This window comes from Porites lutea, chromosome 3 (genome assembly GCF_958299795.1).
Source record: "Porites lutea chromosome 3, jaPorLute2.1, whole genome shotgun sequence".
Taxonomy (NCBI): domain Eukaryota; kingdom Metazoa; phylum Cnidaria; class Anthozoa; order Scleractinia; family Poritidae; genus Porites; species Porites lutea.
Window position 1 is genome coordinate 39229260 of NC_133203.1, and position 27456 is coordinate 39256715.

Below are 27456 nucleotides of genomic sequence, written 5' to 3' on the forward strand. Positions count from 1 at the left end.
TGCAACAGAAGCTACACTCCATGTCTTTAAAGTGTAAACAGTGTGACAAGTGTTTTGACCGAAAAGGAAGTCTAACGCGGCATGAAAGAGTTCACACCGGAGAAAAGCCGTATGAATGTAAACAGTGTGACAAGTGTTTTAGCCTAAAAGGAAGTCTAAGGCGTCATGAAAGAGTTCACACTGGGGAAAAGCCGTATGAATGTAAACAGTGTGACAAGTGTTTTAATCAAGCAGGAAGCCTAAGGGTTCACCAAAGAATTCACACTGGGGAAAAGCCCCATGAATGTAAATGGTGTGGCAGATGTTTTAGTCATGCAGGAAGCCTTAGGAGTCACGAAAGACTTCACACTGGGGGAAAGCCTTATCAATGTAAACAGTGTGGCAAGTGTTTTATTGCAGCAGGAACCCTTAAGATTCATGAACGAATTCACACTGGGGAAAAACCTTATGAATGTAAACAGTGTGGCAAGTGTTTTATTGAAGCAGGAAAACTTAGGATTCATGAAAGAGTTCACACTGGGGAAAAGCCTTATGAATGTAAACAGTGTGGCAAGCGTTTTACTGAAGCAGGAAAAGTTAGGAGGCACGAAAGAGCTCACACTGGGGAAAAGCCTTATAAATGTAAACAGTGTGACAAATGCTTTAGTCAAGCAGGAAAACTTAGGAGGCACGAAAGACTTCACACTGGAGAAAGGCCTTATGAATGTAAACAGTGTGGCAAGTGTTTTAATGATGTAGGAAACCTAACGTGTCATGAAAGAGTTCATACTGGGGAAAAGCCTTATAAATGTAAACAGTGTGAAAAGTGTTTTAACCTTAAAGGAAGTCTAAGGCGGCATGAAAGAGTTCACACTGGAGAAAAGCCATATGGATGTAAACAGTGTGACAAGTGTTTTAGCCTAAAATCAAGTCTAAGACGTCATGAAAGAATTCACACTGGGGAAAAGCCCTTTGAATGTAAACAGTGTGGCAAGTCTTTTAGCCGAACAGGACTCCTTAAGATTCATGAAAGAGTTCATGCTGGGAAAGAGGATATTAATGCACACAGTGTAGCAAGTACTTTAGCCGATCAGGAGACCTAAGGAGACATGAAAAGGTTCAAGCTGGGGAAAAGCCATATGAATGTAAACAGTGTGACCAGTATTTTTAGCCTAAAAGAATGTTTAAGGGGTGTGAGTGTTCATAAAACATCTACTCATCATAATCCTCTCTCTACTACTAAACCACTCTTAGTATTATACCTGTGATGTGCCGCACACAGCAATCTGCACCAGCTTTTAATGTGAATCAAAGCTGAAGACAGTTCTGTCCCTGGTGTTTTCTTTGCGTGTGCTATGAACTGATGCACAAAATCAGGTTAAATAACTAGGTATTATTATTATGGTATTATAACTTGATAATCTAACTAGAAATGTTTGTCAGGGGTATAAACCGGAACTTGAATCAAAATATTTTTATTTTTGTTTCTTATCAACAACTTCTCCAGAAAAATGGGTTTCATTCTTTAGTAGCAGTGGCAGATTCAGGTGAGAAGCCCCGGGGGGCCTGGGCATCCCCTTATTTTTAGACCAGATCAATCATCCAGACCCTAAGGTAAGGGGGGGGGGGAAGTGTCAAAAAAAAATTTTTTCAGACCACCCCCCATTATCTTAGGGTTTGGATGACCGCTACTCACCCCTCTTATCTGAAGGTCTGGATCGCACCACTGAGTAGGACCCTTTGCATCAGACTCCTTTGTTGTGATTTCTGTTGCTTGAAATCTACTTTGTCCCTTTTTGTGGTTTTAGTTGCTTGCAACTAAAATATAATTTGTCATTACAAAATGTAAGTAAGTAATTCAATGTGACTGATGAGTGTGATCTGTGTGATGTAAATTTCAACCATCTTTATTGAAATTCTTGCCTGATTTCGTTCAGTTGTCGGTTTAATATTGATTTAAATTGTTGTAAGTAACCAAGTGGAGTGCCATATGACATGAAGAAGCGTCACCTGTTGCATCAAAGAAATAAGCACGACTTAGTTATGAAAACAAGGTGCAGTAGCCGGTAATAGATTGATCATACATGATCATACAAGTAAAGCAATGAAGAAACGCATGCACAAAATCGCAAAAACATGCCTCTTGAAAAACCTGTACAAGATTTTCGTTTCCTTGATAGATGAGCCAATCTGCCAATCTGTAGCCAGTTCCTAGACCCTCTTTTTTCTCTTCAAAGTTCGTCGAGCGTGTGATAAAAAGATAAAAGCCGTGGGGGATTTATTGACCGCCAGCGCAAGGGGGTAGTAGTGGGGTAAGAAGAAAATAGATCAGTCCGAGTCATGTTTATTTTTCTTTCTTGCTTTCCGCGCTCGCCGATGTTTTCGAAAAGAACGAAAAGAAAAAGAAGGCAAAGTCTGTGTACAGGCTAGCCACTTTCCATTGAAATTCTCCATATTTAGTTGTTAATATTAGGATTGTGCGTGTCAGAAGTTTGGGGTGGTCCCGAGGTAGCCAAATCCCCTGGCCCCCGGGCCACACAAAATTTGCTAATGCCCCACTCCCGGGACTAACAAGGTACGCAAATGAGGGCGGGGGGGATGGGCACAGCTGGAATTGAATGATGCATCAAAACAACTTGTATCTTTTCTCCCAATCACTAAAATTATGATATTTATTCGCCCACAATCCGTGAGCCAGGATTGTGCACCGTCTGGGAGCCACCAGCATATATAGACTGCAGCACTGTTGTTTTTATCTTTGAAGTTTGTCGCCTTTTAGGGCATTTTTTTTACATTGTTGTCATATTTTGGTTTTTGGTAAAAATCAAACAGATTTCTGAAGCCGCTAATATCCGGGACTTTAGAAAAACAGGTCTTGCATGCGGTTAATTGAACGCATCAGCGATCTTTTGCTCAGCTTACCGAAGCTTTACAGCTAGTTGGACAGAGACTAAAATTATTTCAGAAAAAAAGCGCACTAAAATTAAAGTATCCAGCGAAATATTCATTGGGGCCTTTTGTGCCCAAGCAATCATCTCATTTTTATTTTCTAAATAGCTGGACAATTTCTCTAAATCTGTTTCCCTCGTAAAAAACGGATCCACCTTTGTAGCTCTATCAAATGGACTTAAGTCTTTGAAAATCATGAATTCTTGCTTCTTGAAACTTTTTAAAACTCCTTTCGGTTCTATAGCCCTAAGATTGTGCCCTTATTTTTACCCTCACGCATTTCAGGGCTCTTATAAACGATGTTTATTTTTCTCTCTGCTTGTTTGGGTTACGTTAAATGGATTTTACTACCCCTGGCCCAATGGGTCTGTTCTCAAATATAGTTTTTTTTTTATGAAGTTACATAATGGCGTATCAACCTCGTTCCCAGGGTTTTTACGAGGCTCGGCACACGTAGTTTTATGACTTTTATAAGCCCTACATATTTTTTCTCTTCTTTCCGATGACATATTACTACAGTTTTGCCTCAGCGTCAGAAAAGGCAACGCACGCAATTGAAAAACAAATAATTATTCTCTGTATGGTATAGCGAGGTTATCCTTGCAAGTGAATGTGTTGAATGGCGAAAAAAACGGGTCCATTATTGCATTAAGAGATGTCCGTTTTAGCGCGCAGTTCTCCAAAGCTCATGCACGTTGTACGTGCCTAAAATTTTTACCATTGTCCGAGCCAGTCTGAGTACTAATTCCAGGGTAGATGCTTCATGTAGAATCATGTAGGGGAACATTGATACAAAATACAGTTTGTAGGTCACGTCAGTTGATCCACGTAACAGTGCTGAAAACTACCAAAGGTAAGAAAGGCTATTTAATAGTAAATGTTGTATACATATTGGAATAGGTTAATGACAGGATTAATCGACACAGCAGAAAAGACGTGCTTTTAGCCCACATATAAATGACAGGTTCCCTATATGGCGGGCGGTTTGTGCTGCTTTATAGTTTGGCAATTACCTATTTGGCTATTCCTACAGGACTCGTAAATCGACTTGTATTTGCTGTTCATACGGGATTCTGACTATATTGATTAGGGCTAAGCACTGATCTGACTTGATATGGTTAGCTCCTTTGTAGGGTTGAGGGTAATCAGCTGTTTTGTGCATGGGCTATTAAATTTGGACATCAGATGATGCGAAAGATTTTAGAGCTTTTGAAAAAGATAGCAAATATACGACATAGTCCCGCGAGTGCACACTTCAGAAAATGGTAAATGACTTACTTGTTCTCTCCAAGTGGACTTCATGTAGAGGCGGGGGGCGGGGGGGAGGGGGCAAGCTTTACATAATTCCTCGAGTGCACACTCAGAAATTGGCAAATGAAGTATGACCCAGTCTGCAGAGTGGCAAGTGTACACATGAATTTTTTTTTTAAGATGGAATCCATCAGGAAATCGAGTCATTGCAATTTTCAGTGGTAAAAACCCCTTACCAGAATAATTTAAACAATATTGCATTCTTTTTTACATTTTTCAAGGGCTATAGATGTCATTAGTTGTCTGTAATGAGACCAAAGACTATTTCTCATGGGAGCCCAAGAAAATAAATGTCAAATTTCACAAGAATTGTGAAAACACAGGTAAAATTCCTAAAAGTTCCTAAGGTTCCTAAAATTCCTAAGGTGTCCTTTTCTGAAATTTGATATTTATTTGTATGAGTTTAAGAATTGAGGTTTTTAAAATAAATTATTGTGTGAATATTCTGTTTATAATCTGGTTTCTTTATGTGTTCCACTCCATAACATTTGTTTTGCAGTGACCTGATGCTACTTGAATGAATTAGTTCATTTGCTGATAAGGAATATTGAAATTTATGCTCAATTTAGAACAATCTTCATATGATATTATGATATTTAACAATTATTCCATGAGGGCGCGTTGGATATGAGATGATAGATAGCCAACGAGGCGCGTAGCGCCGAGTTGGCTATAATCATCTCACATCCAACAAGTGCGAGTGGAATAATTGTTTCATTAAAAACGCCCACAAAATCTCGTTGAATCTCCCCGACTAGAACAAACCAGAAAAGACAAGGGACCTCCACTATTCACATGTCACACGTCTATCAAAACTGTCAACGCGCGAACGGACTCGCCTGGACTTCATGAATGAAAAATCAAAACATTGTAGCGATGAACATTAGTTTTTTAAAAACTCGTCGGGATTTTTTTTTACACAGCAGAACAGCTAAAAAAACCTGGCAGATAATGTGACGGAAAAGAATTTTTAAGTGAGAGCCTTCTAAATTACTGTGAATTTGGATTTTCGGTGCAGTTATAAAAGTAAGAACAACGGAGAAAAACTATTACCTCGGTCGCTTGTTATGAAGTTGTTTGAAGCCACAAGCTGGTTTTGCTGAACAAAGCTATACTGCTGCCTCGATTGCTCTAGTGAATGGCTGCATAGCCTGTATTTGTAGATGGTTACTTGTGATTTATATTCTTGATGTTGGATAAACAAGCCGCAGTTATCTATCGGCAAGTGATGCGATCAGTGAATGGCGTCGCGATCATGAAGAAACAACACTTGTCTTCTTTCGTAGCTGGTCAAGGTACTTTAGTTCCATGTGTTTTCATGTGTTTTTCAACAAACTTTCATACAAGCTCTTGTGGCCTTTTTGTTTGTTTTTGTCTTTTTTCTTTAGATGAAATTGCATTTCTAGTATTCTAAGAAATGAATTAAAAGGATTTGCTTCGGGCGCCGTTCTATCCTTCGCGAAAAAAAATCTCAGCTAGCTTCCAATTTTAAACTGACACGTACACCGACCATAAAAGGAGAGCATGGTATAATAGCTCATATACCATAACGGCTAAGCCAATCAAAATGCTAGAATTGCATTATCCAATGATTCAGTTTTTAATAATATACAGTATATACAAATAATAACCTTTATTTACCCTCAGCAGTATTTATTGCACTTATGCTAGTGGGGCCAAGCAACTGACTGAAACAAATAATTCAAATCAAACATAAGAGTGTTAAAAATCCGAACTGGCCAAAGGCAAACCAGCTGGTTATTTACGAGTGTGGCCAAGGATTTGAACTCGGAACTACTGGGAACAAATCCAGCTAGCAGTCAGAGAGGGAGTTGAACTTGAAACCTCCAAATTGCAGCACCCTAACTGCTCGGCCACACTCTGACTCCAGGATAAATGGGTTGAGCTGACGGCTGTGAGGGGAGTGTTGAGTCCATTATCAGGACTAATTTGTGAAATAATTATTTTTAACTCAGTTGGTCAGGCAAATTTTACATTAATTTGTCAGGGAAAAGTCAGGGAATTTCAGAAACCTCTGGCTGTTGCAACCATTGCTTAAGCTTGACCATACTACCATGGAGTCTGGGGACATGCTTCCCTAGAAAGATTTGACATTTACCTGCATCTGAAATAGCTTAAAGTGTATCCTTCTTAAATACTGTTTACATATTTTCAGTTATGTTATGGTTACATGTTTTTTAAAAACAGGCAGTTATTTTTAAATTTTCTGTTGTGTTATTACACCTAACTAAGTAAATCTATAGCCCTTTACTTGAAAAATGTAAAAAAGAACGAAATATTCTTTAAATTATTGTAGTGTCCACTGGTAAACTTTCTTGTTAAAATTTTGTTTGTGGCTTAGCTTGTCCAAATAACTGTTATTGTTCTAGTTATGGTGTCAGTAATTCTCTGTAATGATCCTTAGTTCATTTCCCTGTGTGCATGATCTCTCGTTGTGGTGGGTGGGGGGGGGGGGGGGTTGTGAGGGTGGACTCTGGAGAACAGAATCAATGAAGCTAAAAAAGAGTGTTTTAGGAACTTCCCTGGCATATGATTACAAAACTTGTTTTTGTGTTTCTTCATGGTAAACAACAACTGTAAAAAGCTTCATTGCTCTCATAAAATAAACAAAACAAATGTAATATTTTGTAAGGTACTTTTGTTTGTTTGCACTCCACACTTGTCCATATAACACTTATTGTTGTAGTTATGGTGTCACTAACTCTCTGTAATGATCCTAAGTTCATTTCCCAGTGAGCATGATCTCTGGGGGTTGGGGGGAGGGGTTGGCTCTGGGGTTTGGGGGGAACTGAATCAATGAAGCTAAAAAAGAGCATTTTTAGGAACTTCCTGGCATATGAGGACAAAACTTGTTGTTGTCTTTGGTCATGGTAAGCAACAACTGAAAAAAGCTTCATCGTCTCATTAAAAAAAAAACAAATGTAAGGTACTTTTATAAGGTACTTTTGTTTGGTCGCACCCCACCCTTGTCCATATAACATTTATTGTTCAAGTTATGGTGTCAGTAACTCTCTGTAATGATCCTTAGTTCATTTCCCTGTGAGCACGATCTCTGGGGGGGGGGGGGGGGGTGGGCTCTGGGATTGGTGGGGAACTGAATCGATGAAGCCTAAAAAGAGCATTTTTAGGAACTTCCCTGGCATATGATGACAAAACTTGTTTTTGTCTTTTGTCATGGTAGACAACAACTGTAAAAAGCTTCATTGCTCTTATAAAATGAACAAAACAAATGTAATATCTTCTAAGGTGCTTTATTTTTATCATAACTTTAGTAGTAACGTGGCCCTAATTACTTGACATTTTCAAACTATTGTTAGTATTATATTAGCCAAACAAATGTTTTAATAATATTTGCATAATTGTAAATACCAAGTGAGATACTTTTGGGCTTATCAATATCTCACGGCTGTGCCTCTTTTATCTGGCTGGATTTAATGGTTTAACAAAGTTGAATAATAATGTCTTTATTTATGTTGAAGGGTTGCAACGGGAGCGACACTCCATGTCTGTAGAGTGTAAACAGTGTGGCAAGTGTTTTAGTCAAACAGGAAGCTTAAAAACTCATGAAAGAGTTCACACTGGGGAAAAACCTTATGATTGTAAACAGTGTGGCAAGTGTTTTAGCCGAGCAGCACACCTAAGGAATCATGAAAGAGTTCATACTGGGGAAAAGCCTTATGAATGTAAACAGTGTGACAAGTGTTTTAGTCTTAAAGGAACTCTAACAAAGCATGAAAGAATTCACACTGGACAAAAGCCATATGAATGTAAACAGTGTGACAAGCGTTTTAGACGAGCATTTCAGCTAAGGATTCATGAAAGAGTTCACAGTGGGGAAAAGCCTTATGAATGTAAACAGTGTGGCAAGTGTTTTAGTCAAGCAACTCAGCTCAGGAATCATGAAAGAATTCACACTGGGGAAAAGCCTTATGAATGTAAACAGTGTGGCAAATGTTTTAGCCAAGTAGGAAGCCTTAGGAGTCATGAAAGAATTCACACTGGGCAAAAGCCTTATGAATGTACACAGTGTAGCAAGTGTTTTAGCCGATCAGGAGACCTCAGGAAACATGAAATGGTTCACACCGGGGAAACGTTGACGAACATTAAGAAGGTTTTTGGCAATCAGGAAACTTTAGAAGTCACAAAAAAGTCCACAGAAGAAAAGTATTGCATAAATGTACCAGTAACAAAGGTCTGTGGAGGGCAGGATTGACGTACAGCACACTGTTACAGAGAGAAACTGGAAACAGTGGTTGGAAGACCAGAAACTGGACATCATTGAGAGACACAGCTGTTGGATTTGTCAAGAGGAGATGAGTAGTGAATCTTTTCTCTTCTTCAACATTATGAAAATCGTAATGAAAATTATATGAGGCATGTAATGGCTTGTAAATTTGACAATCGCTCTGGTATTAGGTTGTGTTAAGTTTGGTTTTGGTTTTGTTAGGTTTTCCTTTTAAGCTGTATCAAGTGTGATGTTAGGTTTTTAGGGTGTTATTCGTCTTAAACTCTTTTGAAATGGGCGGCATGGCGCTGCATATAAACTATAAGGATAATCGACGGGATAATGCGAATATGTTTAATCTTCTCACATAGTTAGCTCCTTGACAGCTCAAGTAATTCAGCATGGTTCACTTCTCTAGGCCTGAGGTAATTTAGCTCTCTTGACGCGAGGTACTTCGTGGTAATTCGTAGTGGTAATTCACAGAGGTAATTCAAATTGTACAGTGTACAAGCTTACTTATATGTAATCTGGATATGCTAATAATGATCAAATTTTTTTTTCAGTATGTCTTTTAACTGAAATTACATTTACAGCAGAATAAACAACTAACATCCACCTAGTTAAAAACAAGCTCAACAAAAGATACCAAACCAACTGAGAACACTTCAATTACTCTAGATTATTGAGCTGAATATGAATAATATCCTGATTCTAGATTGTGTTTACACTAAGTTCATAGGAGACAGAAATTTCAAGAAACTAATGTTTAAGCAGCTTTCGTTTTCCCATTTAAGGTTAATTACAATCGGAACTGCTTACTGCCAATGAACCTTGGTAAAACAAATTGTTATTCGGCTGAATAAACACTCATCTTTGCGAGCTTTTCTGCGATCTTAAAGTCATTGTTTTAATGTCTTATTCAAAATGCTGAAATGTTAACTCTGATAAAACTGAGTTCCGTTTTAAAGATAACATTGAAATATGGGCTATGACAAAAGTATCATCTCATTTGGTCACCTTTGATTAATTGGTTGAGTTGAAGAGTTTGAATGGTTTTGCTGAGTATTTATTGAGAAAAGGACTTTTCTTTGCATGGGCAATACACTTCGTTGGTAATCTTTGAATATTTTGTAGTGACAATCATACCACCAGTGAAAATTGATGAAAAAAATGTCCAGGATTTGAGCAAGTAGATTAGTTTTCTTACACTGCTTGGATTATTGCCTTTACGTATCGTGTCACTGGTACCTTTTCAGTATGATCTAAACCAGCAGAGTAAGTTTTCGTCAGAGATGATACAACTTAGTTTCGCGTCAAAGGACGAGCAAAGCAAAGTTGTCGTCAAATGTTGCTTAAAGTTGTGTAAAGCTAAGTAGTAGAGGGAGGATTAAAATAAATAGATTTTTTATTGAGCACTTGCGCCTTTCTAGTTCACTCCCTTCCGGTTCGTTCGCCCTCCGAGGGGATGTTAGAGCGATTTTCGTATGACCTTGAAATGAAAACACGCGAACAAAAAACAGAAAACAAACGAAAGGAAATAAAGCGATTTGATTGGTTTATCGAACAGATACAAACGCACCTGGCTTTTGGTTGGTTAAGCGAACGCTCAGCTGAAAAAAGTTCATGCCCGAAGAACTTTCTAGAAATCGCTTTGACGTCATACTGCAACAGGATTGGCCAATCGAACAATGCCCTCTCCATATTAGGGTTTTCTTTGGCGGGAAAACGAAGAGTCCATGTTTGGTTCTTTTCATCCACTGGCTGATAAAAAACAAATAACAAACACTTACCGAAACCATTTTTCAAGGCCATACGAAAATCGCTCTATTGCTCATAAAAACGTCTGCTCATTATAATCATCTACTACTACAGTCAACTCTCTCTAAGACGGACACCTTTGGGACCGGCACTATGTGTCCGTCTTAGAGAGGTGTCCGTCTTATAAAGAGTCAAATAAAAAGAGTAAAGAAAGGCAGGGACCAACTCTAAGTGTCTGTTTTACAGAGGTGTCCGTCTTATAGAGGTGTCAGAGTCGACTGTAAACCACCTTTAGTATTATACCTTTGATGAGCCAAACACAGGAATCCGCACCCAGCTTTAACGCGAATCAAAGCTGAAACTAGTTCTATCCCCGGTGTTTTCTTCACGTGACCTATGAACTGGTGCACAAAAACAGGCTAAATGATTTTATAAGTAGTATTATTATGTTATTAAAACTCGATAATCTAACTAACATACGTTCGTCAGAGGTATTAAGAACTTGTATTGAATTTTTTCATTGTTGTTTCTTAGTAGGAATTTCTTTGTCCAAAACGAGATACAAATGGGTTTCATTCTTTAGTAGGACTCTTTGCATCGGTCTCTTTTATCGTGGTTTGAAATCTCCTTTGTCGTTTTTTGTGGTTTCATTTACTTGCAACGTACTGAAATCCCCTTTGTCATTTTGAAGTGTGAGTTAGTCCATAATTCAATATGACCAACAAGTGTGATGTAGATTTCGACCACCTTTTCCCCTATTTCGTAGGGTTGTTGGTTTAATATTGATTAAAATTGTAGTAAGCAAGTCAGTGGCGTGCCTTGTGACGTAAAGAAGAGTTACCTATAAGCGCAACTCAGTTACCTGTACAGGGAGGAAATTACAGTAAAGTCAGATTAAAGAAAAGGACTTTGGCACAGTCTAGTCGTTGCGTGTCATTATATGTATGGTTTATTAGTCTCTGGTCAAACGAAATCGTACAAGAATGGGTAAATGCATTGTTATGAACATGTCTTTTAAGGCGGATTTTCACTGCCGCGTAATTATTACGTGTCTACGCGGGTAAATAAAATTGAGGCAAATCCAGTGTATGATAGGTAGCGCGTACACGTAAAAGTTGAACCTCGCTCATGTTTTACTTTAGATCCTTTTATGCTCGGTCTTCATACAATGCTTCTATTTTATTTAAGTGCGTTCGCACGTAGAAATTACGCGACAATAGAATCCACCTTTAGGAAGATTATGCTTAGTTATTATTAGCAGCGTGATGCATTTGTGTTCGAGGCATAGTTTTTGTTTTGGATATCATGCCAATTACGACTTGTTTTCGCGTTTTATTACTCTTCCCGAATTGCTCACACTAGATTTTTTGTGTTCTTCTCCATCCGTTCATAGTTACTTTGTGTGTTGTTTGATCTACATTGGTACTAATCATTGGTACTAATCAATGTCAATTTTTGAATCTTCCGCGGGATTAATTAATTCATGCTGACCGTGGAGCGCTTCACTGCAGAGCGGGAGGTCGCGGGTTTGTAGCCTGCGTGGCAGGCGTTTGAAAGGGAAGGGAAAGGGGGTTTTGGGCGCGAGGAGGGAGCCCCTCAGGTTCTTTCGCACCTAAAACTCCCTTTCCCGGCCTTTCAAACGCCTGCCACGCAGGCTACAAGCGCTTGGAAGTAGTGGGCGAAAGAAAGAACGGAGGGAGACACGCGAGGGGTCTTGCGCGCGCCCGTTCTTTCTTGTGCCCACTACTTCCAAGCGCCTGCTACGCAGGCTAGCGGGTTTGATTCCCGCAACCGGACCAATACTCAGGGTCTGGGCAGTGACTGGGGACAGTCAAACTAGGCATCTGCGCCCATCCTCCTGAGAATTAACTTTGTTTTTGGCTTGGATGGCAAATTGTCGAGGGCTGGGACACTTGAGCTGTCAAATGCCCCGTCCTCAATTCAAGCATTTTTAATGTTCATTTTTTTATTTCAGTTGACGTCTGCCTTCGTTATAACGCTATGTTGTCATTGTTATTATCTTGTTACAAATAGTTCGTAGGCAAAAAATGCCATAAAATTATTATCAGTAATAGTGTGTAAAGCTATCTGTTCCGAATAGTTTAATAATACGAAAGGAAGTTCTTCCTATAATAGATTAATCATACATGATCATGAAAGTATTTAAATCATTACCCCTAAATTTTATAAAAAGCTCTATCCTAGATCAAACGAAATTTGTTTGAATAAACAGAAGTCGATTCACGTACGTCGATAGCTCCCTATCTCACAGTGTAAGTTCTGTATTGATAAGAGATGATTGCTCGATCCGGCAATCTGCTTGCAGTTACTAGTAAAATCCTCTATATCTGGTTGTTGAAGGATAGGAAACCACGTGCGTGTTAAAAGCTCGGGGGTGGCCCAGGGGTACCCAAATACCCGACCTCCCGCACGATCCCACAAAATTTGCATAAACATTCAATTAAAAAGGAAAAAAAGTCGCAGCTTCCAAAAAAACTGGTATCTTCTTCTTACGCAATAGTAAAATTACAGTAAGATATTTATTCAGTCACAATCCGTAAACAAAGATTGTGCACCGGCTGGGAGCCACCAACATGTATAAACTGCAGCACTGTTGCTTTTATCTTTGAAATTTGCCGCCTTGCAGGGCATATTTCTACATTGTTCTCATTTTTTGGTTTTTGGTAAAAATCAAACAGATTTTCTAAAGCGCTAATATCCAGGTTTAGAAATACAGGTCCTTTGTTGCTGGTCCTGCCTGCGTGCGCTTTGAACCCACCGGGCGATTTTTTGCTCATTTGGGCCGGGACTAAAACGATTTCAGAAAAAAAGCACTAAAATTACATTATCAAGCGAAATACAACCGCTTAATCAACTTAACTAATTTCATTGGGTCTTTTTTGCCTAAACATTCATCTCATTTTTTGTTCTCTAAATAGAAAAAAGGGGCGTGGTATCTGCATATTAAGTGGGTGTCCATAAAGCCGGGTTTAACTTAGCCTGCGTAGCATGGCGGTTTTGGTTGGGCGCGCTAAGTAACAAAGGCGGGTGAAGGCAGAGAAACCACGAGGAGACAAAACCGCCATGCTACGCAGGCTAGGTTTAACTGTACACCGAAAGAAAACAATTTTTTTAAAATAAGAGTATGTCTGACTAAGTGTCCCCTGATACCCCTTTTGATTCACATAAAACTGAGTAATTCTCTTTTTTGTAAATTCTACAACAAATTTGCTTCGTGAAATCTCAGTGCCACTCTGCTCACTGGTTCTGTAAGGATATTTGACACTCCGACTTCTTCCAAAAAAAAAGGTTTCCAATCAAAGATTTGTGAACTTGTGTCTAGCAAACTCTCCAAGTGTTTATATATACACAGTAGGCAACGCACCTTATAACTTTATCTGCGCTTAACGAGCGTCTTTTGGTCCATAACTTTCAAAACAACTGCTCCACAGAATGTCACTGATAACACGGAACGAAGTATGACTGCACAATAAATGTCACAAAATCTACCTAAGCGGTCCCTTCGGGATTTTCTGTCTTTACGTCATCCTAACCATTTCGTACTTGCGGGCGCAAACAATAAAAAGGTCATCATTACCTACCGATTCCTCGCGGCCCCTGTTCAAGCAAATCGAGATTTTTTCTATATTGACTGTATGACTGTATATTTCAACTGTAAGTACTTTCCTTAATATACGCGCAAGTTACTAGAGTGCCTCCTCGGGATTTCGCCTTCCGGGCGAAATCCCTGCGGGGGCAAAAAATCTCCATTTGCTTGAACAGGGGCCGCGAGGAATCGGTAGGTAATGATGACGTTTCTGTTGTTTGCGCCTGCAAGTACGAAATGGTTAGGATGACGTAAAGACAGAACATCCCCAAGGGACCGCTTAGGTAGATTTTGTGACATTTATTGTGCAGTCATACTTCGACACTCTTTTGCGTTACGTGTTATTAGTGAGTTTCTGTGAAGCAGTTGTTTCAGTGAAAGTTATGGACCAAAATTTTAACGACACTCGTTAAGCTCAGAAGAAGTTATGAGGTGCGTATAACTGGACATGTATATATAAACACTTGGAGAGTTTGCCCAGGGGCGGATCCAGGATTTTTTTTAGGAGGGGGTGCACTCGTCTCTTGCTCTACTTCAACACCAATAAACCACATATTTTTTTTTGGCAGAATACCAGTTGAAAACCGCAGGTCATCTCAGGGGGGGGGGGGGGGGTGCGCACCCCCTGCACCCTTCCCCTAGATCCGCCCCTGTTGCCAGACGCGAGTTCACAATTCTTTCATTGGAAACCTTTCTCTCTCTTTGACCGGAATAAGACTCAGCCCCAAACAAGCAAGACGAGTGAACAACGGCTAGCTTCTCACTAGCAGAACGATGGACGATTACAGAAATTAATCGGCAATCAAATTCTTTGCTGACTTATTCCCTGGGGCACAGATGTCCTTCCGCTATAAAGTTTAAAATAAGACTAGAATGCGCGAGTGTGAATTGATCAAACGCCCTTTTAGGGCCTGTTTACATGGAGTGGGGGACCCCGGTCTAGTGGGGTTGGTTTCTTTGTTTTTACGCTCTTTTGCTCTACACACAAAAAAAAGAAACCTACCCCACTAGACCGGGGTCCCCCAGTCCATGTAAACAGGGTCTTAATTTCGAAGACTTACTTTCCGGCAAATAAAATGAACTGATTGTAAAGAGTGAAAGAGAAATAGCGAAAAATTCAACTTCTTATTAAATCTTTTCTTATGGCTTTGAATAAACTATTCTCGAAACTGAGAATGTTTTGATCAAAGCTGTGTAAATCGACCTGAAACCCCGGGCCTGAAACTGTGCATGGAACCTTGCGTTTCCTGTATTTATCTCACCTATTGTATGGAATATGTGTGAAAATCTTCCTTATGAATCAGTATATTTCAAAGAGCTACACAACGAGCAAGAAATGCTATAGTGACCGACAATATACAGAGCGGGGGCAGCTGTAGTGTCAACTATTACTAGTTTATGTACAGTGAAACCTGTATTAAGCGGACACCCTCGGGGAATGCTGTAGTGTCCGCTTAATACAGGGTGTCCGTCTAATACAGGTTTCAATAGATAACGTCATATGAGGTGTCAAATGCCATTCAAATGAACAGTGGAAACGTTTAGAATACTCCCAGAGACTATGACGATATACGTTTGCATTAATTTCTTTATTAAAGGGGACTAATTGATGATAGTACCATAAACATAGATTGCAACTCAAATTTGAAGAACTCAGATGAGTGAAACAAGCTCTATACAAACAAAACGAAATAGAAAACAACACTGTACTGTGAAACTAATCAAATAAGTTCGTCAAATCACGTTGTATAAAGTAAAAATATTAACATTTGTGGCTGGCAATCTTTCTCATCTTCGGTGTCTAGCATGTTGGGTGGTGGAACTTAATTACAAGTATCCGTTTAATACAGGTTGGCAACAATAGAAATGACCATTTCAGGTACTTTTTAGGTGTCCGCGTCCGCTTAATAGAGGTGTCCGCTTAATAAAATTTGGGGACTTCGGCTACTGTCCGCTTAATAGAGGGTGTCCGCTTCATACAGGTTTCACTTTATATATCTATTTTTGAGGGGAGGGGGAGGGGCAGTGGAGGGAGCTCAAGCAGTTTTCCAAAGCTCATTCACGCACGTTGTACGTGCCTAAGATTTTTACCACTGTCCGAGCTGGTCTGAGTACTAATTCCTGGGTAGGTACTTCATGTATTTTCATGTACGGTAACACAAACGATCACAACGATCAGCTTACTTTGCTCTCAGGGGGTCTTTTGTGTTGATCAAAGTAACAGCGCTGAAACCTACCAAAGGTAAGAAAGGCATTTTAGTGCATGATGTATACATATTACAATGGGTTAATGACAATATTGATTGACACAGCAGAAAGGATGCGTGAGCTTTTAGCCCACCTAAAAGAATTAAATGACGGCGCCCAGCTGCCATCTGGCGAGCGATTTGTGCTGCTTTATATTTTAGCTAATTATATAGCTGTTAGCTAATTCGATATTGTGTATTATCCTTTAATTTTTGCGAACTGTCCAATTTAGGATTAATTTGGATAGTTTCTTATTAGAGTTAAGTTCTGACAGTGCTGAATGGGGTTAAGCACTAAAATAGTGATTAAGGTTCGATATGGTTAGCTTCTTTTTAGAGTTTAATAGGGTGTTTTTCTATATTTAAATCAGTCTTGAGTTAAAAAACTGGGCTATTATATTTGGACGTCAGTTGATGTGAAAAATTTTAGAGCTTTTGAAAAAGATTAATAGCATGACATAGTCTCTCGAATGGACACTTAGAAAATGGTAAATGAAGCATGACCCAGTCTGCAGAGCGGCAAGTGCATGCACCAACACCGCGGCAAAACGCACTGGGCATGAGCACAAAATTTAACATCCGGTCAGCTTTTTATTTCCGGTCTAGTATATAAACCAATTGCGTAAGCACAACATTGCCGTCGCACCAAGTTTAAAAGCAAAAAGGGAGAAACGGACGAAAAAGGGGGCGAAAAAAATCAGTTCATTCGAAAGCTTATATATTTTTCTAGCGTCAAACTTTTGCACCACATGGTTATCTGTTTGCACCAACGGTGAAAATTGTGTTTGAAGTTTGCAGGTCGCGAGCGCTCGACAAGACGAATTTGTTTTTACTGGCTTTCTTGCATGCTACTGGTTTGGCATAAGTTGTGGGAGAAGGCGACAACTAAGAAAAGAATAACAATACTTATGAAAGAAACCAAAATAAAGACGTCATCATTATCATTAACTCTAAAACCAGGAAATAAAAATTTTAGTCCCTTTAATAATTTTTTTATTATCGGAGAAAACAAGAGCTCAAAAAAAGAGATGGGCGGGATTTAATAACAACTTCAACTTTCATGACTGCAGTCACGAACACCCGGAGTTTTCAGTGCCGCGAAACTAAACATGCCTATAAATGACTTTCATTCAAGAAAATGCCTATTTAATTCTTTTACATGGTTATTCTTTGGTTGAAGACTTCAATAATTTCAGACTGTGCGGCTCGGCTGCATCTCATGCAAACACGAAACTTCCAGCTGCTAAATACATAGCATTAAAAGTTCGACTTCTAAAAGCCATCGAACCAGCTTTCACTCTCTGATTCTGAGAATGAAAAAAATTAATAGAGTTGTCAACTTGCTGCCAACTTCAACAATATAATTAAGCTTATGTTTCATGGCAATCAACTAAGAAGATTTTCGTTTCAAAACACGGTAACTCACTGATAAATAAAACTTCAAAGCGATTGTGTGTTGTCGTTTTCCAAATGAAGCTCGAATCGGCTTTAACACATGAAGACTGAGAAACTGAAGAACTGAAAATTAGAACTACAATACACAAGCTTGCAATGACAACTTTTTATGTCTCAGTTTCAGCCAGGTTAAGTGAAAAATAACAGTCAAAAACTTTGTTTTCGTGAAGGAAAATCAGTTTACCTGACGCTCTAGCCAAAATTACACACTGAGCTTATTATCATCTTACCTTTTCTGAATCTATACGATTAATTGTTTCAGTGATCTGTGCCTGGTTATCTATAAAAGCAATTTCAATAACTACAAAACAGTCAAAAACACGAGCAGCATGAAGCAGAACAACTGAACCACAAGCTGCACACAGAATGAAGCCGAGCACGCGCAGGAGACTTTGATCTGACTGGAAAATGTGACTGAAAAAGAGACCAGAAATGCTCAACCTGGCGCATACGTAGACGTTTTGCCGCGGTGTTGCATGCACCAGCCTTTTCTCGTAATTCTTTTTGTACACACCAAATTTGTAGCAATGCACACAGCAGCACCATGCGTAACAAGAGATTTGCACCTGACCTACTGACCTGTAGGGGAGTAGCCATGATCTTTTTGCCAATCCACCCTAACCTGTAAGTTTAACTCATTGGATGGACTGGCAGTTAGGTCCCAACCTTACAGTTGAAGTTTCATTTGTTTCATTCCAAATTAAGTGTCAGGAAGTTGCATAAATGTTCTATTGTTGTCGTAAAAGCTTAAAATACATGTACCTTAAATTTGTTTAAGGTATCAGAACTGCTATAAAGTCAAAAACTGATCATGCTTAGAAAATCGTTTACTTAAAATGTACTCTTAACCTGAACTTAAATTCCAAAAATGAAGCATTTTCATTGAATAGAAGCCGAGAAAACAAAGGCCAAAGTTGGTATCTGAGAGCACTATTTTGGAGTTATGTTGCAATTTTCACAACCTGACAAGCGATAATGCATTATGAGTTTCAAGTAAGTCAGGGCAATGCTTTCCCAAATAAAGTATGATTATTTTGATATTCCTAAATCATTTCTATGGCTGTAAAAAGCCTTCTAGAGAAACCTTAGATATATGATCCTTGCAAGGTCGATGACAGATAAGGCTGTAGTTAAACGACCTATTATGCAACTAGCACGTTGCTAAGGCTAAAACATTGTTTACGAAGCCGTATTAAGAGTATGTCACATAACGAATTCAAACAAAGATTTTCCCTTTTTTTTGCCACTTTCCATGCTACAATTGGGACAGTGTCACAACAAATATTAAGAACAGCGGTTTTCTCGTAAGAATTCAAGATGGCGACGAAGAAAACAGCGCAGCGCAATGAAAATTATGGGCTAATGAAGGGCAATTCTGCGGCTGCGTTGGACCGCACTCAAAACAAATTGATGTAAAAAGATGAGGATTAATAATACCCTGCTAAAACTTGCCAGGTTTATTCACACGATGTCAAGGAGAGATGTATCAAATTCCTGGCTATTCCTGGAATATTTTGGAATTTTTTTGGCAGCGTGAAGTCACAGGGCATTACAAAAAAAAAATTCCACCTCTATATGTCAGGAAGAATTTACTGGCTACTGCTGGGAATTTAAAGGTAAATGAATAATCTAATTATAAGTCAGTTCCAATTTTTTTTTATTCCTAGCTATCAAGAGAAAGCCAGAAATATGGAATTATTGAATTTTTGAGCCTGCAATATAAATCAGAAATCACACCTTAGCTGTGAAAACTGACACCTCAAATATCAATTTTCTGAAAGCTCAGCTCTCGCTTGATAGACCTCTGTAATTTTTAATTTGCAAAATTCTTTACTATTTGAGAAATAAATTTTTCAAATGGAATGGTTCTTAGCAGATCTAATACCTTAAGTTTCAGTTTGTGAAATTGCAAGAATTAAGTGGGTTATTCCAAAATTTACAAAGCATTGCTTAAATCAACATGTTGCCAAAATTGTATATAATAAGGTACGTGAAAAAAATGAGAAAAAAGAAGCACACATTTAAAAAGATTACACAAACGTTATGTTGCTTATCAGAAAATATGCACCTAGGGGTCCACTTGATTCTGTGTGGTGTGGCCTTTTTGTTCAAAATATTGCAATTTCTCTTTCACATTCAATTTTAGTTTTCTAAAATATTCACCAAGGACCAGAGGCTAAGGACTTTCAGGTGGCCACCACCCTATGAGCGTGACCCACAAAAGGAAAGCTGAGCTCAATGAACCTCCTCGCTCAATTTCTTCAACCCGCGCACCAGCTGTTTTTGTCTCATTACACAATTTTCCTCCCCAAGAAACACTGCATCACATTCAAACCATATTCCTTTCCCAAGTTTGGTCAATCACAGAGCAAGGTTTCAGAATCTATTTTTGAGCAAACCTTTTTCACAGGTCATCCATTCATAGCCTGCATTCTATCATGTCATGTGTGGTGTGAAGTTTTCTACTGTAAAGCTGTTGTTTTTCTTGTCGCGTACATTAGTTTTTTTTTCTAAATGAAAAAGACTTGAAATTGAAACAATTTGACAACCAGCATTCATGCTAAAGATCAAATTTGGCATCCAGTTATTCTACAATTCCATTGACTTTTTCTTAGAAACATGTGAGCTTTAAAAGAAAACATCTGGTCTGCCTATAAAACTGAAAGGACTTGATAAACATGGTGATGATCTGATTTCAATCACCTGTTTCCTGTCAAAAAATATTTCAGCAGTGGAAAATTTACTGATCTATCTTTTCTACCTAGTACTGCACAGTTTAAAGTTGTCCCTTTCAGTGCCAAGTGTGCTATTCAACATGTGCGGCAGAAAATTTCTAATCAGTCTTTGATTCAGTGTTTGTGAAAGCAAAACATAACCCTGGTCTCAAACATAGCGGGCACCTCCATATAAGCATATTTACAGCAACGATTTGCCAAACTGTCAAACTTCATGCCAGCCTGGGATGTATGCTGATGACACACACATCACTTATGCATATGTTGATGTGAATTCTTTACAGTTAAATTTGAATCACCATTTAGGTAATCTAAACAAATGGCTTATTTCCACCAAACTTACTTTGACTGCTAAAACTGGATTTATGCTAATTGGATCAAGACAAAAATTGAGTACTTTATCAAGCCAACCCGAGCTCTCGATTAATAATATTCCAATAGAAAAAGTTACCTTTTTAAAATCGCTTGGAATATTTATTGATGAAAATCTACAGTGGCAAACGCACATCAATAAATTATTCAAAAAGATCGCTTCCGGGATAGGAGCAATTAAAAGAATGAGAGATTTTGTTCCAACGCCTACTCTCCATTATATATACGGTCTCATTCAATGTCAATCCAATGATATTGATTGTAATATTGTCTGAGGTAATTGTGGAAAAACTTTGTTTGACAGGCTACACAAGCTTCAGAACGGTGCTGCTCGGGTTCTAACCTTTTCTAGATATGATGCTGATGGCAACCGCTTACTTAGACAACTTAATTGGAAAGACTTGAGCACTCAGTTTCAAATACAAAAAGCTGTAATGGTTTACAAGTCTTTAAATGATCTTGTTCCAGGATATTTACCCTCTAAATTTGTTGAACAATATGAAATGCGCTACTCCCTAAGGGACTCTGTTAACAAACTAACATTTATCATCCCGTTTCCGCAAACTAACTTCATGAAGAACAGCTTCAGTTATAGCAGAGCAGTTCTCTGGAACAGCCTGCCCTGTGATATGAGAGAGGCTAAATCTTTAAGTCAATTTAAACGATTGGCACATGTGAATTTCTGATTTTTTAAGTACTGTGTACACGGCATTCATGAAAAACAGGTCTTAGTTGGGTTAGTTGTAGATAGTTTTGCATATACATATATATTTTTATATACTCCTGATGAATGTTACCGTATTTAAATAAAGAATTATTCTTTCTTTCTTTCTTTCTTTTCTTTCTACGGGTAAATCACAGGGGCTGATTTTATGGGGGGGGGGGGGGGGTGGGGGTGGGACAAAATTCACCCCTCCCCCACCTACTTTGTGCATATACATGTACCCAGCATCTTGAAAAGTTGCCCCCGTTATATCGTATTTGTTTTTCAGCTGAATTTTTAAGGATTCGGAACATTTAAAAGGTAGCAGAATAGTGACTTCTCAGCTTTTTTTAAGCCTGAGCATTCTTTAAGCTGGGGTGGGGGGCTAGGGTACTCAGGCAGTGGCTAGGTGGGTATTTGGAACCACAAGCAGAAGGCTGAGTCATTTCACTAATAATATTGTTGCCTATTTATTTTTTAAAATGATATTGAAAGTTTTACTTATAATATTTCAGTTTCTGGTGAAGTTTCTTGCAAAATCACTCACTAGAGAAAGAGAAAATAAAATTGCATAAAAGTTATATGTACATCACTATACCGGTAATTTCTTAGACCAATTCTCTTGACCTATGGAATGTGTGAAATTACATTAACTTATTATAAAAATAATGAATAATAGATTCTGCATTGTCATCATTGTCATCTGCAGTACATAAGTTTCTTTGCTCCTTTTTTTTCACTGTAAGTCTCACCCCAGTAACCTTACTAAGTTTAATTGCTTTCATTCAAAATTATTGGTAGCATTTCCCGTTCAACTGTCAGCACTTAAAGTCACACCAAACTCCAATTACATTACTACAAAGCAAATAAGGAAACCAGGGTGCACAGAAAATCATTTTTACAGCTTGCCATTCGGGCCAACTGAATCTAGCATTTACAAGTCCAGACGTCATTTCAACTAGCCCCAAAAACTTTGACTAGCAGAATTGATTTCACAGTTCTTCTGTTATTGGAATTCCTCAAAAAACATCACTTGCCCATTGGGCAAGTTAAAAACAGTATTCACTAGCCCGATAGCAAAATCCTCTAGCCCCGGGCTATCGGACACTACTTTCTTTGCACGCTGGAAACAAGCTTCTCAAAATTAGTAATAGTAGAGTAATAGAATATTAATCTTTGTTAACTCTTTGCAAATTAGTGAGTTTATCTTGAATGTTTGTTTTCCATTTGGTGGTGAAGGTGATTACCATATAGGATGTGGAATTATTGATTGGCTACTAGTGCTAAATAGGGTGTATGGTAGCCTCCATGAAATTAAGCTCTGTATAGATATTGTTGCATCAGGTTTTTTCCCTAAACTCTGGAATATTTTTTTTACTAAAAGTTGAAATTTTGAAGTACTGTATTTGCTGTTTTATACATGTTGAGATAACCTTGAGTACCTTATTTTATTTCATTTATTTTATTATTTTATTTTATTAGCTTTGCCCTGAAGAATACAAAAAAAACACTGAAGATATGCAAACACTAGTAATAAGAACGTAACAATACACTAATAATAACTTAAATATTAGGGCAGGGACACCGCAACAGCTAAAGCCAATTACTGCGGACCTAAAAAATAAAAAGATATAAAAGTAGCAATTTAAATCACATGCAGCAGGTAATTTCTTGGTCTAAAAACCTGGCTGTGTTACATTTGAAGCAAATACTTTTGAAGCTCCTTGGAGAGTCCGGATCATAGTTTATTGCTAGAGCCCGCAAGTAATAACTGTAAAGAACAGATTTAAAGTTCTCAAAAGTAACATTATCTAGGTCAAGTCTAGTATTAAGCAAGGTCCAGATTCTAGTGGTTCTAATGAAAAAAGATTTCTGAAAGGTAGAAGTCCTGCATTTTTGGGCACAAAAGATTGAGAGCTTGTTACGGATATACGGGTCCTTCGCCCGCATTCGCACACGAAGGGAACAACAGACGGGTCTAAGTGAGTCATATTATACGTAGCCTTGTAAAAGTATCCTAGATCTAGTAACTCGTGCCAGTAGCACACAGGAAGTAGGTTTACAGACATTAGTCTTTCTTTGTAAGAGATATTTGTTAAAAAAGGCAAGCAAAGAATAAATTTTGAGTAGCCTCTTCTATGTGACACTTTCTATTGTGCTCTTATTTTATTGGTTATGGTTTCAGTAACTCTTCATAGTGAAACCTTGCTCAGTATCCTGAGGGTTTGGGAGGAGAAAAACCCCCCTTTTTTTTTCCACCTAACTCCAGTGCCCCCAGAAAGAGCTTGTCTCCAGGGTATTAGTTGGTATTACTCAGTGCAGACTAAAACTTAAAAAGTAAGCACTTACTAAGAGGAAAACTTTCTAGAAATTCCTTTCACATGTTTGTTTGAATTACGAGTCAGTTCTTTTCTTCTCTCCAAGAGGGGCAATAAATGTTGTTAAAATGTAATTTCATGAGAAAGATTATCTTAATACATGATGACTCATTGTAACTCTTATTATAATAATTATTAATTACTTTATAGTCAAGTAGTTCTTTGGAGTATTTTAGTCTAATCTTATATACGATTCCTAGGAAGACCATGTAAAAATGATACAATTTCGTGTATAAATAAAGATTGATGATGATGATGAAATTTAGCTAAAAAGTAGTTTTTGATAGCAAATTACTAACATATGATAGCAAAATGTCTAAAAAGTTTCTTGTTTCAGTCGTTTTTATGTTTCTGTGTTTCAAGGTTCTCCTGGTGATCATAACTATAATTGGCAGCAACAAAAAACAAAATTGTAAGCTGGAATTTAAATTTCAGAGTTTGTTTGTTATTTAAAAGTACAGTAATGTAGCTGAATGTAATGCTTTAAGAAAGTTGAATGATAAAATGTCTTTATTTTATATTGATAGGTTGCAAAGAAAGCTGCAGTCCATGTCTTTAAAGTGTAAACAGTGTGGCAAGTGTTTTAGCCGAGCAGGGCCCCTAAAGAATCATAAAAGAGTTCACACTGGCGAAAAGCCTTATGAATGTAAACTTTGTGGCAAGTTGTTTAAACATTCAACTGCCCTAAGGATTCATAAACGAGTTCACACTGGTAAAAAGCCATATGAATGTAAACAGTGTGGCAAGTGTTTTAGTCAAAAAGCACACCTAAGAGGTCATGAAAGGGTTCACACTGGGGAAAAGCCTTATGACTGTAAACAGTGTGGCAAGTGTTTTAGCCAAACAGCAAGTCTAAGGAATCATAAAAGAGTTCACACTGGGGAAAGGCCTTATGAATGTAAACAGTGTGGCAAGTGTTTTAGCCAAGCAGAGGCCCTAAAGAATCATACAAGAGTTCACACTGGCGAAAAGCCTTATGAATGTAAACTTTGTGGCAAGTTGTTTCGCGAAGCAAGAACCCTAAGGATTCATGAAAGAGTTCACACTGGGGAAAAGCCTTATGACTGCAAACAGTGTGGCAAGTGTTTTAGCCAAACAACAAGTCTAAGGAATCATAAAAGAGTTCACACTGGGGAAAGGCCTTATGAATGTAAACAGTGTGGCAAGTGTTTTACCCAAACAGGAAGTCTAAGAAATCATAAAAAAGTTCACACTGGGGAAAAACCTCATGAATGTAAACAGTGTGGCAAGTGTTTTAGCCGAGCAGGAAACTTAAGGAGTCATGAAAGAGTTCACACTGGGGAAAAGCCCTATGAATGTAAACATTGTGGCAAGTGTTTTAGCCGAGCAGCATACCTAAGAAAGCACGAAAGAGTTCACACTGAGGAAAAGTCCTATGAATGTAAACAATGTGGCAAGTGTTTTAGCGAGGTAAGAACCCTAAGGAGTCATGAAAGAGTTCACACTGGAGAAAAGTCTTATAAATGTAAATACTGTGGCAAGTGTTTTAGTCAGCGAGGAAGTCTTAAGAGGCACAAAGACGTCCACAGTGGAAAAACGTCGCTTAAATGTGACAGTAACAAAGGTCCGTTTAAACGTTTGCATTGTAAGCGTAAGAGAGCAGGAAGTAATATAAGGTCCGGATTGACAAACACCACACTGTCACATAGAGAGACTAGGAACAACGGTATGGAAGACCAGCAATCAGGCATCGTTGAGAAACACAGCTGCTGCATTTGTCAAGAGGAGATGAGTAGTGAATCCCTTCTTCTTCAACATTATGAAAACCATATGACTTATGTAGCTGAAGATGTTTCAGAAAGTTGACGAACGCTTCGGTCTTTAGGAATTGTCAATTAATTTCGTTTCGGTTTTTAAGGTTTTGCTTTTTTAACTGTGAACATTTTCTCCGATATCGTTTTGTTACCTTTGATTTATTCGTTGAGTTGAAAAGGTCCGATTTGAGAGGAAAAGTGTTGGCGTCAACCCTGCTATCCAGGCCTATTTTAGAAGGATTTGTGTTGATTCCTCGGAGCAAAAGGGTGTTTATATATCTCTATTAAGTAACACTAACAAGCTGATTTTTGGAAGAGGGCTTTATTCATAATTTTATTTCTGATAATGCCAAACAATCCCATAATTTCACAAATTTGACGTCACACCTCTCTATTGTGTTACTTTAAGATAGATTTATAAACAGACATTGATAACAAAAGATTGCGTTCTTTAAAGATGGACAAAGCAGTTCTGACAACCTTCAAAAGGGTTTTTCTTACATTCTCCTCTTATTCCTCTTTCTTTTTTGTAATCGTTCAAAACTGCCAAGGCGTCGATTTTTAAGAATTTTCTTTTATAATTGTAAGTTTAAAATGAAGTGTGTTGTTGTTGAAATGATGGCTGAAACAAACCTGGCGTAGTCAATCAAACGATCAGTAATCGAACTCCAGTCGTTCGATTGACTTCGAATCGGTTCTGAAATCGAACATAATGCAACGTTCGAAATCGAAGGTTCAGTAATCGTTCATACAACCAGTTTCATCTGGTTTCAAACAAGGCGTTTCGGTTAAAAATTACGTTATATGTTAGCTTCAGTTTCAAACACGAGTACACAGAGAGCGATGGAAAGTGAAAGGACTTTTCCTTAGAAAAACGGGGCGGTTTGTATGAATGAAGTGTCCGTATGTTAAGTAGGTGTCCGTAAAGCCGGGTTTGAAGAACGTCAATTTTTAAAGTGAAGAAGATGCTTGACCAAAGGGTCCCCTGTACCCCTTTGAAAAATGCTTTGGCGTAAAAATATTGAGACTTCTCATGCGTCACGAATTATTCCTAAAATTTCTTAACGTGAAGGAAAAAAATTGAGTAATTCACGTTTCAGAGAAAAGTGAAAACTAAATTCACAGATTGTTTCATATTGACAAACCTGTTAACAATCCAGAGGCCGCTCAATAAGGTGACTTTAATACCTGGACCTGTGAGGACTTTTGACTTTGTCTCGTTGACGACGTATCCAGCAAATGTTAGGGTATGCGCTTGAATATCACATCAAGTTTTTTTTGTACAATTCTCTTCCGTAATTTCAAGACTAGAAAAGACGTAGACATGACGAGTTTCTTTATGTTTTGTTAACTTGGGGACAGTCCTCAAGAATTCATCTCCAGAAAAGTTCCTTTTCACATGACAAATCAAAAGAAGTGGAATAGTAGCGATAAAGTTTATTGCAACGCGGATTTACTTTTCCAGTGGCGTTTAAGCTTATGTAACCTATCATCGACAACCTGGTTTGAATGACTGAACTATGAAATGGAATGAAACAACAAAAAACAATCCTGACGGAGTTTGACCCTGACTCGTACCCAGTCATCTCTTGTCATTTGTTGGCGATCAAAGGATCTGTTAGGGGGGAAACTTTTATCGTAGATCTCCCCCTCCCCCAGCATCTTCCACATACCTTCCACATTAAAATGGAGAGACAAGAAAAATACTTGGGACGGATGAAGCTTTGACCTGCTTTGGTGAAGCAGGGTCTGCGTACCACTTTTGTAGAAGGATTTGATACGAGTAGAACTGGGAACACAACACTTTAATCGCTACGAGACAGACTAATCTATTCTGGTACATAAGCTACGCTCCCCTTTTGATTCACATAAAAACTGAGTAATTCTCTTTTTTGTAAATTCTACTAAGGCTCAATAAATTTGCTTCTTGAAATCTCAGTGC

At 38.3% G+C, this 27456-nt stretch overlaps 1 protein-coding gene across 1 annotated transcript; it reads left to right on the forward strand.

Moving 5' to 3' along the window:
- LOC140929985 (uncharacterized) lies at nucleotides 1-27456 on the forward strand. Its single transcript, XM_073379656.1, has 5 exons — nucleotides 1-1079; nucleotides 7709-8463; nucleotides 8904-8910; nucleotides 15980-16092; nucleotides 24267-27456. The coding sequence occupies exons 1-5, from the start codon at nucleotides 21-23 to the stop codon at nucleotides 25564-25566; spliced, it is 3234 nt and encodes a 1077-aa protein (XP_073235757.1). The 5' UTR covers nucleotides 1-20; the 3' UTR covers nucleotides 25567-27456.